General features: G+C 40.9%; 1 protein-coding gene across 2 annotated transcripts in view; it reads left to right on the forward strand.

The window, feature by feature from the left end:
• LOC150087307 (uncharacterized) overlaps nt 1–17,526 on the forward strand; it is a 373,218-nt gene that overhangs the window by 293,854 nt on the left and 61,838 nt on the right. For both annotated transcript variants that reach the window (XM_090371972.1, XM_090371971.1), the window contains exon 5: nt 1,415–1,751. In XM_090371972.1, coding sequence (XP_090228098.1) covers nt 1,415–1,751 — 337 coding nt within the window. The remainder of the gene's footprint in view (nt 1–1,414; nt 1,752–17,526) is intronic.

Consider the following 17,526-nt stretch of genomic DNA (forward strand, 5'->3'; position numbering starts at 1 on the left):
TAAGGGTTTGATTACTTCCTTTGCTGCCTCCTTTAATATAACTGGATAGATCCCATACACCCCAAGTGCCTTTCTTGTGTTTATCTTCAACAATTTCTCCTCCACTTTACTCTCAGTTATTACAAGATTATCTAGTTTACTGCCAGAGTTGAATACACCCCTGGCATTCCCCTCGCCGAATAACTCCTCATGTGTGAATATCGATGCAGAATTTTCATTTAGTTTGTTAGCTACCTGAGCAGGATCATCAACAGTTGAACCATCGATATCAAGTGGACCAATCTGATTCATCCCCTTCCTTCTAAAGTTTACATAAGTAAAGAACTCTTTGCTGTTTTTCTTTGCATCCCTTGCCAAAGATTTCTCGTAATCTGCCTTTGCCTGCCTAACCTCCTTTGTAACCTGGTTACAGATCAACTTATATCTATCATAGGCTTTTCTGTGTCACGTGTTAATTTATATGTATCCCATGCATTTTTCTTTTCTGCCATATGTCTCATTAGTTCATCTGACATCCATTTAGGCCTAAACCTTGAACCATATTTCTTAGTCGGTATGTAAAGCCTAGTAGCTTCCAAGATAAGTTCTTTGAATGCTTCCCATTTTGAATTTGCTGTTGGTAACATCATCAGTTGTTCCCACTGTATAGAATTTAAATACTGTCTCAGACCATCGTAGTCACCTTTACGAAAGCAATAACCCTTCCCTTTACTTGTGATGGTAGTTACTTCTTTGAGTAAATCCCACTTCAGCACACTGTTATCACTGCCACCTAGTGGTTCCTTTATCTGCAGATTCTTTGAAGTTTATTCTTATGCCAATAATCTCACAATCTCAAGTCACTTTCAGACTATGCACACCCTAGAAAGAGAATTTCAGACTTTGATATTGGATGAGATGTAATGGCTATTGCTTCTCAGAACAGAAATCTGCTGTTATCCACTTCTGTAAGGGCCACAGAATGCATCATGAACCAGAACTATCGTTAAAAAGTTAACTAATTCCAATAATCTAATACTAGATAGCAAACTCACATTTGCAGCACACAGCAGTCAATTACGTACCCATGTGTTTAAAAAAAATTAAACATTCTTAAAATTATTTCTGCAACAAAATGGTGTTCTGGTTGTTACCCTGTTATATCTATTTATATTGTACCCTGTTATATCTATTTATATCCTGTTATATTGTACAAACAAATAATAATTGATTGTTGGAATAAACTTCCACTTAATGATGGAGGGGTTGGGTAGTTTGACTAAATTTAAAGTTTTTTTTTTGGTTGACATATAAGTTTACTTCCTTGTATCATTTAACTGGTACTAGTACTTTATTTACTAGTGTAAAATATAATAAATATATTTTTAATGCTGCTTTAAAATAAGCTATAAATACTATTATATCTCTCTTACAGGGAAGACACACAGAAGCCCCTATATACTCTCCTAGTCAGAGCCCTAACCAAGGAAGGAGGGGTGAGCTGGAAGGTTTTTCTCCCACTAGAAGTCCTGCACATATGTCTCATTCTACCAGTATTCATCGTGGACCAATTGGTGTTGCATTATCTCCCACTCAGGGTCACAGTGCAGCCACTATTTCTGTTGATCAAACAGTACCTATACATGCAGAAAGTCCGGCAGGTATTCCTACCTCTTGCCATTATTCACTTTCTGAACATCCTGGAATTGAAACTAGGCTTCAGCAGGTGTCACCACTTTTGCATCATTCCACTCCTGATGCAAGGTCAACAGGTACAAATTATTTTACTCACTTTTTCCTGTATTTTTTGTGAATTATCAGGCTGAGTTTTTATTTATTATGTTATTTATTGCAAAAATATCTATTGATAGACCATCTGAGTTTTATAAAATTAAGATGGTTTGTCAACAGATAGTAGATTATTCATTATACATTGATGTGAAACATTTCCCTTTATGTTTATTCATGTATTGTTTTCATTTTGAAGGAGAAAGGATAAAATATGAAAATGTTACTTCATTATGGAAGCAGTTAGAAATTATTTGAGATAAAAAAAAAAAAAAACCTCCTTTATAAACATGCAGTGAAATGAAAGTGTGAAACATGGCTGTTTTTAGGTGCATTCACACATGTAAAGTGCATTTTAGCTTCACCGTATCTATCAGTCTCTCAACATGTAAGAACTCAAATCCCAATGGAGAGATTTTTATGAAATTTTTTATTTAGCTCTTTTAGAAAGGTTTATGAAGCTATGCCAAATTTCATTAAAATCATACAAATGGAAATATGTTTTTTTTATATATATATATATCTCAATAGGATATTCATGTTGTTCAGTAGCTTAAGCACTTGATATTATTTTTGTTGCCATGTTGATTGGGGAATGTATGGGTAATAAGGCAGATGTGCAGAAGAGAAATGTTCTCAGTTTATCATATATGCAAGTTGTTGTTGTTGTTATTTGGTTTTTAGGAGCATTAGCAACTAAGGCCATATTGCTCCGGTGATATGCAGTGGTCATTCCCTGATCTTTCTGCGTCCTCCGTATTTGGTATATACAGGGTGTCTCAAAAATATTGGTACAAACGTTTAGGGGAGGTAGGTAACATCTAAAGGAATGCGAATTGCATAGGAACCCATAACCGGAAACATCACGGGAAAGTAGTAGCAGGGGCAAAGAAGCAGAAATGACAAATTTCTGCTTCTTTGCAGAAATTTGTCATTTCTGTGCCACTAATTACTGTCTTTTTTGCCACTAATTACTGTCTCCAAAAGACAGTAATTAGTGGCAAACATTTATTTGACATAATATTAACGATGGAGTACGAGCTGGATTCATTTCATGATGTTACAACAGATGCTTGAAGGTTCCACCATGAGACGCGACACATGTGTGAAACCGACGCAGCATGGATTGTCGGACACGGTCGAACACATCTGGAGTTTCTTTGACAGTAGCAGCAGTGCAGACGAGTCTCGCCCTGAGATCCATTTCCGTCTCCACAGGCGATTCATACACGATAGATTTGAGGGCCCCCTACAGAAAGAAATCAAGGCTCGATAAATCAGGTGAGCGTGGGAGCCAGGCAACGGGTCCACCACCGCCAATCCATCGACGCCAAAAACGCCTGTTCAACTGGTCACGAACACACCTCCCATAATGGGCAGGTGCCCCGTCATGGTGAAACGAAATGTTGCGTCTCACATTTGCTGGAACATCGTCAAGTAACCCTGGTAGAACTTGTTCAAGAAAGATCTGATATTTAGCGGAGTTAATGCGGGATGGTAACAGGTATGGGCCGACTAAGCAGTCACCGACCATACCTGCCCACACATTTATTGCGAAGCGATGTTGTGCCGCATGGGGGTGCTGACCGTGTGGGTTGTCGTGAGCCCACACATGAGCATCGTGCTGATTGAATAAGCCTTCCCGAGTGAAATAAGCCTCATCCGTGAACAAAACATAGGATGGAAAATTCAAGCCTTGAACACTTTCTTGGAGAAACCACTGCGCAAAAGCCACACATGCAGGATGATCTTGGGGGAGCAGTAACTGAACCCTTTGGAGATGAAAGGGGTGTAAGGAATCGTCGTGCCAGATATGCTGCACACTGCAACGAGACACTCCTAAGGCAGAGGCAATGGCACGTGTGCTGGTAGTAGGATTATTCTGGACGGCATTCAACACACTTTCTTCCATGGCGGGAGTTCGCATCAAATGTGGTCTGCCTGCACTACTCCTGTTACCTCTAAATGACCCATAATCGCACAAATTTTGATTGCAGCACACAGCAGCACACAGCAGTCAATTACGTACCCATGTGTTTAAATGCACACGTGCAAACAAACGGTGGTCCGGTACATGTCTGTCTGGGAAGCATTCTCCATAAATTCGTTGAGCGGCTCGTCCATTGCCCTCTGCTAATCCATACACTAGGTGCATGTCTGCCAGCTCACAGTTCGTATATCAATGCATGCTCTTCGTGCGCCGACTATTGCTTGAATGAGTAAACCAGAAATTTTATCTCTCGCGAACTGATGAACAGCGCCATCTACTGACTTACAGTGACGTTTCCGGTTATGGATTCCTATGCGATTCACATTCCTTTAGATGTTACCTACCTCCCCTAAACGTTTGTACCAATATTTTTGAGACACCCTGTATAAGCAAGTGGTTGATTTTCAAGGAGCTCATTTTTTTTTTTTGTAATCAGTTTACTAAACATATAAATCACAAATTATTATTATTTGTAAATTACAATAATCATAGCAGAAACATGAAATTGTAAAGTAAGAATTACAAAAGTGGAAATAATCAGATTATAATACATTCACAGTGCACAAGAATCTGAAGTACACTGAGTGATCCCACACCTATGAAAACTGAATGCGACCTGTTGATCACGTCAGGTGCGAGAGTGCGCAGTTAGTCGACCTACATAGCATAGATAAGATGTCAGTGGTTCAGTAGGTAGTAAAATTCTGAGCGTGATGGGTAAAAGGAAGGATTTATTGAACTTTGATAAAGGACAGATTGTGGGTGCTCAACGAGCTGGTGCTTCGATTTCTGAAATGGCTGAACTGGTGGGGTGTACAAGAGCCACTCTATTTAAAATGTACCAGGACTGGCATCAAAATGATCAAACAATGACTGAACTGCAAAGGTCAGCGAAAGGTTGATGTTAGAGGTGAGCGCCAGGTCCGACGACTCGTATAGGCAAACAGGCGAAGGAATGCTGGTCAGATAAGTCATGTTATTTACTCCACACCCTGGATGGTCGTGTACAGATTTGGCATCAACAAGATGAGGCTCTGGATCCATCATGCATGGTATCAAATGGAGGCTGGTGGAGGCAGTTGTATGGTGTGGGGCATGTTTCACTGGCAGGAACTTGGACCCCTGGTGCATGTGGAACAACGTATCAGTGGTCTCCGCTATCATCAACTGCTTGCTGACTGTGTACACCCTGCTATGTTACACTTTTTCCTGAAAGGCAACTGTGTCTTCCAAGATGACAATGTGCTGAGCCATCGGGTACTTGTTGTGCAGGAATGGTTTGAGGAACACAGTTCTGACTTCAAGCATATCGATTGCCCTCCAAACTCTCCCTGATATCAATCCCATAGACCACTTGTGGGACATCTGGAAAGGCATATCAAGCATCTGGATACACCAGTGCATTGTTGACCGCATTATACACAGCTTGGTTGGCCATACCACCCGAACGCATCTGACATCTTGTTGAATCAATGCCACGTTGTGGATAGCTGCTGTGCTGAGGGCAAAAAGGAGAACCTACGAAGTATTAGGTAGGTGGTCATAATTTAGTGATCACTCAGTGTATGTATTGCATAAATGTAAAGACTAAAAGGCACAAATGTGATGTACTGCATATGGGAAGCAGTAACTCCAGAGTAATGTATCAACTGTGTGGTACTACACTGACAAAAGTGTAAAGTGTAATCGTGTCTAGCGGCACTGGGGGTTTCCCCCAACTCTATGTTGCTTTCATTGTAGGTGTAACAGTTAGCTGTTAAGGCAGGGATTTAAAAGTGTATGGATTTTGTAAGTGTAGTGTTGTGCATCGTTGTTCTTCTGGCCATTTAGCCACTAAACCCCTGCTGGGGCCCAACGTTGTCCACACTTAGCCTCGTGAGGCAGACGAGGTACCCTGTAGTTGATATTTTACTCTGGCAGGCCCTGCCACTTAGTTTCTTGAGATTTCAGTGGCTAGGGCCTAAAAAATAATAATAAAATAATCGCTGAAAAAGGTTTAAGCCAAAAGAGTTTTGCATGCACGGTTTGAATTTGGACATATTTTAATTTTTGACATTGTGGGACGTGCGCTGGTGTATAGACAGTGTAGGGGAGGGAGACTAAAGACTGGGGGTTAAAGCCAGAAGTATGGGGACAATAGAGTAGGTGTCCCCAAAAGCAGTGGGGCAGGCCCATGCCCCGCCAGGAGTAGAGAAGCGGGAAGTGGCAAGAGAGGTAGGGAGGGAACAGGAAACTGTCTCCCCCCTGCCTGGGGATTGGGAATTAAAGGTGAATAGGATTAGGGAGTCCTATTCAGACCGCCATATGGCGTACTGCAAGTAGTTTCTGCATTTATGTCCAGTCCAGGTTTTTTGTCACTTGGTTTGTTTGTTTGCATGTACTCATCTTCGTCAGTTAGTTCCTGTGGCTGTGTCTGACCAGGTTCCTTGTCAATTTGCTATTTTCTTGATCTTTGTAGGGTCCTTTGATCCGTTTGTGGCCTCACTTTGGTCGGTCGGGGTTGTCTTCTTCCATGCTCATTTTGATTTCCTCTTGCTCTTTGAAGTCTTGTGGGGTGGTCGATTTTATTTGAGTATGTAATTTACTTTCATTCATTGTGGATGGCAATTTCCGTTCTTCTTTGGTCAAAGACTTCTCGTGCAAACTGGCTGAAAGCCACATAGTCGTCTTCTGTGTCCAAGAGATGGTGTTCTTTGTTTTTTGGTATGTACTGTATTTTAGTTATTAGCATGCTTCTGTGTTCCTCATAGCACTCACAGTTGTGCATTATATGATGCCATGTTTCAGACTCACCACAGGTGCAAGTTAGCTCCTCCGTTATACCCAGCATGTTCAATTTTGCCTTGAATGGGCCATGGCCCGTTTTAGTAAGTAGGTTGAATTTAACCCCAGGTTAAACCACTGGGGGGGGGGATTTCGGATACATCTTGGCAATCAGTGGTATGACTCTCTTTGTCACATCGCCTTTGTTTGATGCTGCCCGTCTGTCCACAGCTGTAGCACGTGAGCCACGATTCTGTGCTTTACTGCTTTGCGGTTGTTTAGTTCTAGGGTGAGTCCATAGATTGTAGTGGGTGTTCCCTTAGACAGGTGGTACATCAGCCCGCAGCGAGACACCTCCAGGTCCAGTGGGAGGACTCCTGTCAAGACCTGGAGGGCATGCGTGTTCACTGTTCGGCATGCATGAGAGATGATGAGCATAATTCTATGCTGGATTGTGTCCAGGTGTCTTTTTTTTACTACTGTTCCTGCTTTTTTGTACCATATCGGGGATCCGTAGGTAATGGCTGGGATGAAATTTGCTTTGTAGTACAGGGACAGGGTTTTTCTGTTTAATCCCCAGTCCTAGGGTGAGTCCATAGATTGTAGTGGGTGTTCCCTTAGACAGGTGGTACATCAGCCCGCAGCGAGGCACCTCCAGGTCCAGTGGGAGGACTCCTGTCAAGACCTGGAGGGCATGCGTGTTCACTGTTCGGCATGCATGAGAGATGATGAGCATAATGCTATGCTGGATTGTGTCCAGGTGTCTGTTTTTTTACTACTGTTCCTGCTTTTTTGTACCATATCGGGGATCCGTAGGTAATGGCTGGGATGAAATTTGCTTTGTAGTACAGGGACAGGGTTTTTCTGTTTAATCCCCAGTCCCTGCGTGAGACTCTTGCTATTAATGCCGTAATTCCTTAGTTTTTCTTTCAGGTGGATGATGTGAGGGGTGAAGGATAAATTACTGTTGATTGTAATTCCTAAGTATCGTATTTGTTTTGCAAGTTTGATGGTTGCTCCTGCTATCTTTATTTGCAGTGATATGTGGATGTCGAGCACTCCTTTCAGTAGAACAGAGTTCGTGTTCGTGGGTGAGATCTTCAACACGTGTAGCTTTGCCCAATCCTGTAACACCTGTATTGCCTGGTTTGCACGAGTCTCCAGGCCCAATCTGGAGTCCGCCTCCACTATCAGGACCAAATTGTCAGCAAAGGCCTGGCAGCTCACTTCGCCCAAGTCCTGAGCCAGGAAGTCGTCAAAGACAATGTTCACACATGAGCAGCCCTAGGACCGAGCCCTGGGGGCAGCCCCTACAGACCCATCGAGCCACGTTTTGAAAAGGTGTTACCACCTCAATTCTTCGGTCAGTTAGGTAATCCTTTATACACTTGTAGAGGTTTGTTGGGAGCACTGCCTCTCAGAGCCGGCCGAGGACGCTCGGCCACTACAGGGTGTTGAACGCCCCGGCGAAGTCCACTGCGATGACCAGGAAGTACTTCCTGTCGCATTGGGTTGCTTTGAATATAAGGTTTTGGACTACTTCTATGGTTGATAATCCCGATTTGAATCCATATTGTTTTGGTGATTCTAGGTTGCAAACCTAGAATCACCAGCTTTGTAGTGGCTCATAATTCTTTTATGAAACAGCCTTTTGTATAGTTTACTCAGGGTAGTCAGTAAAGCTATCGGTCGGTAGGAATCCGGTTGTTCCGGTAGCTTGTTAGGGTTCTTCAGGATGAGTTTCAGATTTTAGAAGTTTGAGCAGGAGGCCAGGTATGCGTTCCACAGCCTTTTTTAATCAGTTCTGGCTCCAGGAGGTCCGGTCCCAGGTATTTCCTATTTTGCATCTGTGCCGCAGCATTTTGTAGCTCCTCTATGGTGAAGGGTGGCTCCATTTGTTGCGATGTGTATGCCTTGTTCGCTTGGGAGATTTCTTCCTGCTTGTCACTGAGGTTGTCTGGGGGTTCTAGAATGTTATTAATTGAATCATCCCATGTTTTAGTGAGGGATCCTTGAGGCGTTTTTGTTGCCGTCATTATTTCCCCTCCTGGGGAGCTTATTTGTGGTTAGTACTACACTGACAATGGTAGAGAGCAAAAAGGACCTGGGGGTAATTGTGCAGGCAGATATGAAGTTTTCTGAGCAGTGCAGGCAGTCTGCAAGAGTAGCTCATTGTGCCTTGTCAATGATATACAGGAATTTTTCTAGCAGGGATAAGAAGGTGATTATCCCCTTGTATCAGGCAATGGTCAGGCCACACCTTGAGTACTGTATACAGGTATGAAGGCCTCATTTTAAGAAGGATGTAGAGCTGTTGGAATGAGTACAAAGAAGGGCAACAAGATTAGTGAATAGAACAAAGGGTTGCTCTTACAAAGAAAGGCTTAAGTTTTGCAAATTATAGTGTCTGGAGACTAGGCACCTGCGAGGTGATCTGATCAAGGTGTATAAAGCCTTGAATGGTTTGAGCATGCTCAATGCTGATGGGATTCTTCTCTTGCTCAGAATAATCGCCTGAGAAGGCATAAATTCCAATTGAGGAAAGACAGTTGTACGATAGATGTGTGGAAGTTTGCCTTTAGCCAGGTGGTTGATTGCTGGAACGAACTTCCATCTGTCGTTGAAGTTGATAGCTTAAACAGATTCGAAGCAGAACTAGACAAACATTTGGAGCAAGTGAATGGGTGAAATGAGAAGTGGAGGCGTGTGGGTTTTTTTTTTTTTTTTTTTTTTTGGCTGATGCTATATAAGCTTGTTTCTTGCATCATGTGCCCTTGCATTACAATTTTTAATTTGAATTTTTATAAAATGCAGAGGTTACAATAGGTTGAGAAGTGTGCTATAATATGTTAAATGAATATTATACTGGAGTATGTACAGCAAAGTGAAAAAAATGACTTTTATGTATTATTAACTTTTTACTTCTGTTAATTTCAGAAATGAAAATTCAGTTAAGTTAAGAAAACATTGAAAGTGCCTGAAAGAAACTCGCTACATAATGTACCTAACTTATTTTGATTCTAGTGATATGTTTTACCAAATTTTTATTTTAGATTAAAAAAAAAATCTCTAAATAAAGTTTGAAAAGAAACTGCTATCTAAAGGAATATTTGTGAATATTCTTTTGCCTTGACAGAATAAATGATGGAAAATAATTCCATCATTTATTCTGATGGGCCAAGGCTCTTCAAGATAACAATGTGGCATGTCAAAATTTGGCTTGTCTCCAAATCTCAGTTTTCATTCTCTGCCTACACTAAAGTTTGCAAAAATTATAAAACAGTTATTAATCAATCCAAACTCTTATTTTCAACAGGCTAAGAGTAGAAAACTTGCTTTTTGTCAAGGTGTCAGGTATTCTGGTGTCTTGCCTATATATCATTGACCCCAACTCTGTTAAAAACTAATGGTTCTTTTGAATCCTCAGCTAAAGATAAAGATTACTTGCTAGCATCCTACTTTTCTGATAACTCTTGATCAATGATCTTCACAAACCACCTCCTACCATACCCAATGCATTCCACTTAGTGTCTCCTGTGGTTTTCTTACTGAAAAATGTTAAAATTTTGAACATTTTTGATGCCAAGAAAGCTCCAGATGGTATTTCTACATGTTTTCAAAACCTATGCTTCTGAGCTTGCTCTTATTCTGTGTTGTCTTTTCACCCTTTTTCTTCTCCACTGGTGTTTTCTTTCTGCTTAGAAATTGTACTCGTATTAACCCGGTTCCTAAAAAGAGTGAACAAATCCTCCTATCCAGTTATAAATCCCATTGCACTAAATCTAATCTTTCCAAAGTAGTGGAGGATTCCATTAACTGCCAATTCTTAAGCTATCTTAGAAACTTTAATCTGATCAATGATCACTAATTTTGACAGTGTTGTTCCACTGGTGACGTATTACCTTATTAGTTTTTATTTTAATAGTGGAAAATGATAGAAGGAAGCAGGCTTATACAGCATCAGTAAAAAAAAAAAATGCTATCCGCACAACTCACCTTACAATTTGTGTATTCCTTCTTTAAATTTATTCAAACTACTCGCTTCTACAACACCAGTTGAAAGTTTTGTTTGTGGTGTTTCAACACAAGTTGAAAGTTTGTTTTTATGATTTGTAATTGCATAAAAGTATCGGTAAGGGTATCAAATCCACATGTTACAAGTTGCAGCTCCACTGAACGAGAAGTTTTTTTAGCCATATTTAGCCGCTTTATTGATCAATTGTTATATCAAATTATTTTCTATAAGTAGCTTATAGACCTAGTCAGGATCTATAAGGATCTAGTCAGCATAAAAGTATCGGTAAGGGTATCAAATCCACATGTTACAAGTTGCAGCTCCACTGAACGAGAAGTTTTTTTAGCCATATTTAGCCGCTTTATTGATCAATTGTTATATCAAATTATTTTCTATAAGTAGCTTATAGACCTAGTCAGGATCGTTAGTTTATTCTGAATTGAGACAGCGAGATTTGGAAGTTAATTAATACTTAAGTGTCCGTAGATTTACCGTTCATAACTTGCCGCCTTTGTTATATGATACAACGTTATATCCTGAAGTAGATAGCGTTAGTGTACTATAGTATAGTATCTAATATAATATTGTCAATTAATCAGTAAAATCTATTAATTTTGTTAAACTTCGTTGTCAATTAAATTGTACTTTTAACTAAATACATATAACGACTTAGGTTACAAACGTAACATAATCAATTAATACATAACTTGATACTGAAGTTATATAAAGGGAACTCATAGATAATACTTGATACTGAAAAATATATATAGCATTATAACTGTGTTGGGATACAAGTTTAGGGTTATAATTTTGTACTGAAATGGAAATTTTATTGAAATTAAATCAAAATCATGACTCAGACCAGAGCAGCAAAGCAAAAGGCTCAAGCTAATGGGAGTGCTGTGGCTCAGAGGAGAACTGAGGGGGGGGGTGCAGTTGCCTTCTGAATCACAGCCTTTTAAAATACACAGCTTGCATGATGTTTGTGGAGGAATCGGGTACGGGACATGATATTGCCATGGGGGATGTCTTTGTGTGTGCGCGATGCAAGGAGTGTAATGAAATCAGGTGAAAACTTAGCGTTGTTATGGGCCTATATGAGAGCTTGAAGGACAGGGTGGATGCCCTCAAAGGATCTAAATTGAGGGGCCCATCGAGCTCTCATCAGCTGCCCACATCAATGCCAGAGCTTGCACTTGGTCATCACACAACATAGCGGCAACCTCCAAGGCAGAATGCACTGGTCCCACAGGAACTAGTAGTTGTTGGTGACTCTATTGTCAGGGAAACGGGGAACATGCTTTGTAAAAAGGATAGGTGGAACAGGACCAGGGTATGTTTGCCAGGGGCAAAGGTTGATGATGTTGTAAAGCAGATATCATCTTTTAAGGGCACAAAAGGTGATATAGTTGTACACGTTGGCACTAATGATATTAAGAGTAGGAGACCGGCAGAATTACTTAACAAGTACAGGTCACTGTTGAAAAAAAACTGTGAATTATGGTTGAATTTGAAAGTGTCTGTAGTTCTGCCCAGACACGATAGGAGGGAGTATATGATGAGAGCCTTGTCGACCAATTTGGCCCTGGAAAGATTGTGCAAAGCTCAAGGGGTACAATTTTTTTCAGCTTGGTCTGTACTTGTTAACAGGAGAGACTGCTTCTACAGGGATGGGATACACTTAAATAGAAAGGGTGCAAGAATATTTGCTGATGCTATCAAGACAGTGTTAGGTGGGTCGGAAAACTGCTAGCTTGGGGGGACACAAGGACTAATAGATTAACAGTAGCCACTGGCAGAGGTCAAAGTGAATCTTACACTGCTTCTATTGGAATGAGCAGAAGCCTGAAGCTGACCGGGCTAGCCAGGTGGGTAAAGTGCCTGCCTGGCAACCCAAAGGTCGTGGGTTCAATTCCCATCTCGGGCTTGGATCAAAGTACTGCAAAAACCTTGGGAGGTGCATTATGGCCACAGAAGCCTATGCGCCAACAACTACAAAAAAAAAAAAAAAAAAAGAAGCCTGGAAAACAAGATGCGGGATATTTCAGAGACTGCAGGGAGTCATTGCAGTATAAGTAAACATGTGGGTTGTGTTAGGGCAGCTAAGAATAGAAACAGGTGCATATATACTTGCGTGCCCACCAATGCTAGGAGTTAGTAAATAAATTTGATGAATTTGAGGTATTGTTCAAAGCATCAAAGGCAGATATTGTTGGGATATCAGAAACGTGATGTCACAAAGATATAAGGAATGCAGAACTGGAATTTGGGGAGTACAACATCTACAGAAAGGATAGGAAGGGAGGAGGGGGTTATGCTATTAGTTAAGAAACACATAAAATCCAAGGAAGTGAAACCAGTCAACATCGCTGGACAGTGCAGTGTCGAGTCAGTTTCGTGTGACCTAAGCACTGGGAGATCAAAATTGAGAGTAGGAGTGTGCAATAGGCCTAATAACTCTGATGAGTATAATAAGAAACTGTAGAGGAAAATAGAGTGGGCCATTAAATCAGAGAGTCTTATAATGGGGGAATTTAATTTCCCAGATATTGACGGGAATTTGTGGGTTGATCACTTACACACTAGCAAGGTTTTTTGTGGATTTATTGGATGATTGTTTTCTACATCAGCATGTTCGGGAGGCAACTAGAAGGAGAAATTTTCTTGATTTGATTATCAGTAGTGATTCTTCATGCATAAAGAATCTGCAGATAAAGGAACCACTAGGTGGCAGTGATCACAGTGTGCTGAAGTGGGATTTACTCAAAGAGGTAAATACCATCAGGGATAAAGGGAAGAGTTATTGCTTTCGTTAAGGCAGCTATGATGGTCTGAGACAGTATTTAAATTCTATACAGTGGGACCAACTGATGATGTTACCAACAGTAAATTCAAAATGGGAAGCATTCAAAGAACTTATCTTGGAAGCTACTAGGCTTTACATACTAACTAAAAAAATTTTTTTTCAAGGTTTAGGCCTAAATCGATGTCAGATGAACTAATGAGACACATGGCAGAGAAGAAAAATGCATGGGATACATATAAATTACACGTGACACAGAAGCCTATGATAGATATAAGCTGGTCTGTAACCAAGTCACAAAGGAGGTTAGGCAGGCTAAGGCAGATTATGAGAAATCTTTGGCAAAGGATGCAAATAAAAACAAAAAAAAAAAGGGTTCTTACTTATGTAAACTCTAGAAGGAAGGGGAAGAATCAGATTGGTCCACTTGATATCGATGGTTCAACTGTTGATGATCCTGCTCAGGTAGCTAACAAACTAAATGAATATTTTGCATCGATATTCACACATGAGGCGTTATTCAGCGAGGGGAATGCCAGAGGTGTATTCAACTCTGGCAGTAAGCTAGATAATCTTGTAATAACTGAGAGTAAAGTGGAGGAGAAATTGTTGAAGATAAACACAAGAAAGGCACTTGGGGTGGATGGGATCTATCCAGTTATATTAAAGGAGGCAGCAAAGGAAGTAATCATCCTTAGCCGTAATTATGAGAGCTTCCTTGGACTCAGAGGAGGTACCCATAGACTGGAGATGTGCAAATGTGACCCCAATTCACAAAGGAGGATCAAAGGCTGACACAAGTAATTATAGACCTATGAGTTTAACTTCTGTTCCAAGAAAATTAATGGCGGCACTGGTTAAAGAAGCACTGCAGGATCATCTTGACAAGACTTCAGTTATAGCTCGGGCACAGCATAGTTTTGTTAAGGGGAAGTCTTGCCTGACCAATTTGATTGGATACTATGATGCAGTCACAAAAGAACTGGATGCAGGGAATAATTTAACTTTGATATTATATACTTGGATCTTAGAAAGGCTTTTGATACTGTTGCACATGGAAGACTGCTGCACAAATTGGACCAGTGTAGCATTGGCGGCAAATTGCTGCTATGGATAAAGGGGTGGTTGAGGGGGAGAAGACAGAGAGTGGTAATCAATGGGCACTGCTCATCGTGGACTAATGTTATTAGTGGAGTCCCTCAGGGTTCAGTGTTGGGTCCATTATTGTTTTCTGTATTTATAAATAATATTGATGATGGTATATCAAGCTTAATGTCCAAGTTTGCAGACGATACAAAGGTTGGCAGGGTTAAGGACACTACTGACGCTATGCTGCTGCAACAGGATCTGGAAAGGTTGAGCAGATGGGCTCAGAGGTGGCAAATTAAGTTTAACATTGACAAATGTAAAGTACTACATATGGGAAACAGCAACCCCAGAGCAATGTATCAACTCTGTGGTACTACACTGACAGTGGTAGAGAATGAAATGGACCTGGGGGTAATTGTGCAGGTAGATATGAAGTTCTCTGAGCAGTGCAGATGGGCTACAAGAGTAGCTCATGGTGTCTTGTCAATGATATACAGGAATTTTTCTAGCAGGGATAAGGAGGTGATTATTCCCTTGTATAAAGCAATGGTCAGGCCACACCTTGAATACTGTATACAGATCTGGAGGCCTCGTTTCAAGAAGGATGTAGAGCTGCTGGAACCAGTGTCTGGAGACTAGGCACCGGCGAGGTGATCTGATAGAGGTGTATAAAGCCTTGAATGGTTTGAGCTACAAGAGTAGCTCATGGTGTCTTGTCAATGATATACATTGACAAGACACCATGAGCTAATGGGACTCTTCCTCTTGCTCAGAATAATCACCTGAGAGGGCATAAATTCAAATTGTCGAAAGACACATGTAGGATAGATGTGTGGAAATTTGTCTTTAGCCAATGGGTAGTTGGTTGGTGGAAAAGACTTCCATCCCTTGTTGTGGACAGGTGCTCAGCTGGACAGGTATTTCGAATGAATGGAGGGGTGAAGTGGAACTTTTTTTTTTTTTTTTTTGGCTGATGCTGTATAAGCTTGTTTTTTTTCATCATATGCCTCTTCTAATGCTAATGTTAATGCTAATTACTCTCGGGCTTATAAAAAATGTTTGCGCATCTTACCTCTATCTTTTTATTAGCATTTGCGTTATCATTAGTTGATGCAAGAAAGCAAGCTTATATAGCATCAGCCAAAAAAAAAAAAAAAAACCGCCTTCCCATTTCACCCATCTTGTAACTCCAAATGTTTGTGTCGTTCAGCCTTAAATTTATTTAAGCTATAAACTACCTTCTGGCTAAACGCAAACTTCCACACATCTATTCTACAACTGTCTTTCCTCAATTTGAATCTATGCCCCCTCAGGTTCTTAATCTGAGCAAGCAGAAGTATCCCGTCAGCATTGTGCCTGCTCAAACCATTCAAGCCCTTATACACCTCAATCAGTTCACCTCGCAGGTGCCTAGTCTCCAGCTGTTGAAACTTGCAGAACTTAAACCTATTTTGTAAGCACACTCCATCGTTCCTCTCACCAATCTTGTTGCCCTTCTCTGTACTCGTTCTAGCAACTCTACATCCTTCCTAAAATGAAGCCTCCAGACCTGTATACAGTACTCAACGTTTGGCCTGACCATTGCCTTATACAAAGGAATAATCACCTCCTTATCTCTGCTAGCAAAATTCCTATATATCATTGACAAAACTCCATGAGCTTCTCTGGCAGCCTGTCTGAAACTTCTTACCTGACTGTACAATTGTCCCCAGGTCTTTTTCATTCTCCACCTCCCTGAGTGTAGTACCACATATGTTTGTTTGTTTGTTATTTGGTTTTTAGAAGCATTAGCAACTAAGGCCATATTGCTCCGGGAATCTGCGATGATCATTCCCTGATCTTTCCGCATCCCCGTATTTGGTGGTGACGGGATCGAACCCCAGTCTAATCAAGAAGTGTGCGTTATGCACTGCTGCTTCTTCCCACCTGGCTACGGAGGCGCCTAGTAGTACCACATAGTCGGTACGTTTCTCTTGGGTTACTGCTACCCATATGCAGTACTTTGCATTTGTCAATGTTAAACTGTAGTTTCCACTTCTCAGCTCATCTACCTAACGTTTCTAGATCCTGTTGCAATAGCATTCTGTCTTTACTGGCATTAACAACCCTGGTAACCTTTGTATCATCTGCAAACTTGGACATTAAGCCTGATATACCTTCAATGATATCATTGATAAATACACAAAACAATGGGGCCCAGCACCAAACCCTGGGGACTCAATTAATAACATTAGTCCACATAGAGCAGCGTCCATTTGTTACCACTCTTCTCTGCTCTCTCCCACTCAACCATACCTTTATTCATTGCAGTAACTTGCTCTTAATGCCATACTGCTTCAATTTATATGATGAGAGCCTTGTCGATCAATTCGGCCCTGGAAAGATTGTGCAAGGCTCAAGGGGTAGAATTTTTTTCAGCCTGGAATGTACTTGTTAACAGGAGAGATTGCTTCTACAGGGATGGGATACACTTAAATAGAAAGGGTGCAAGAATATTTGCCGATGCTATCGAGGCAGTGTTAGGTGGGTCGGAAAACTGCTAGCTTGGGAGGAGACAAAGACTAATGGATTAACAGTAGCCACTGGCAGAGGTGAAAGAGATTCTTGCACTGCTTCTATTGGAATGAGCAGAAGCCTGAAAAACAAGATGGAGGATATTTCAGAGACTGCTGGAAGTCATTGTGATACAAGTAAACACATGGGTTGTGTTAGGGTAGCTAAGAATAGAAACAAGTGCAGGTATACTTGCGTGTACACCAATGCTAGGAGTTTAGTAAATAAATTTGATGAATTTGAGGTATTGCCCAAAACATCAAAGGCAGATATTGTTGGGATATCAGAGACGTGGTGTCACACAGATATAAAGAATGCAGAACTGGAATTTGGGGAGTACAATGTGTATAGAAAGGATAGACAGGACAGGAGGGGAGGAGGGGTTATGCTATTAGTTAAAAAACACATAAAATCCAAGGAAGTGAAGCCAGTCGACATTGATGGACAGGGCAGTGTCGAGTCAGTTTGGTGTGACATAAACATAGGTAAATCAAAATTGAGAGTAGGAGTGTGCTATATGCCTAATAACTCTGATGAGTATAATAA

This window comes from Mastigoproctus giganteus, chromosome 4, assembly GCF_048544385.1.
Source record: "Mastigoproctus giganteus isolate SK-2022 chromosome 4, ASM4854438v1, whole genome shotgun sequence".
NCBI lineage: Eukaryota > Metazoa > Arthropoda > Arachnida > Uropygi > Thelyphonidae > Mastigoproctus > Mastigoproctus giganteus.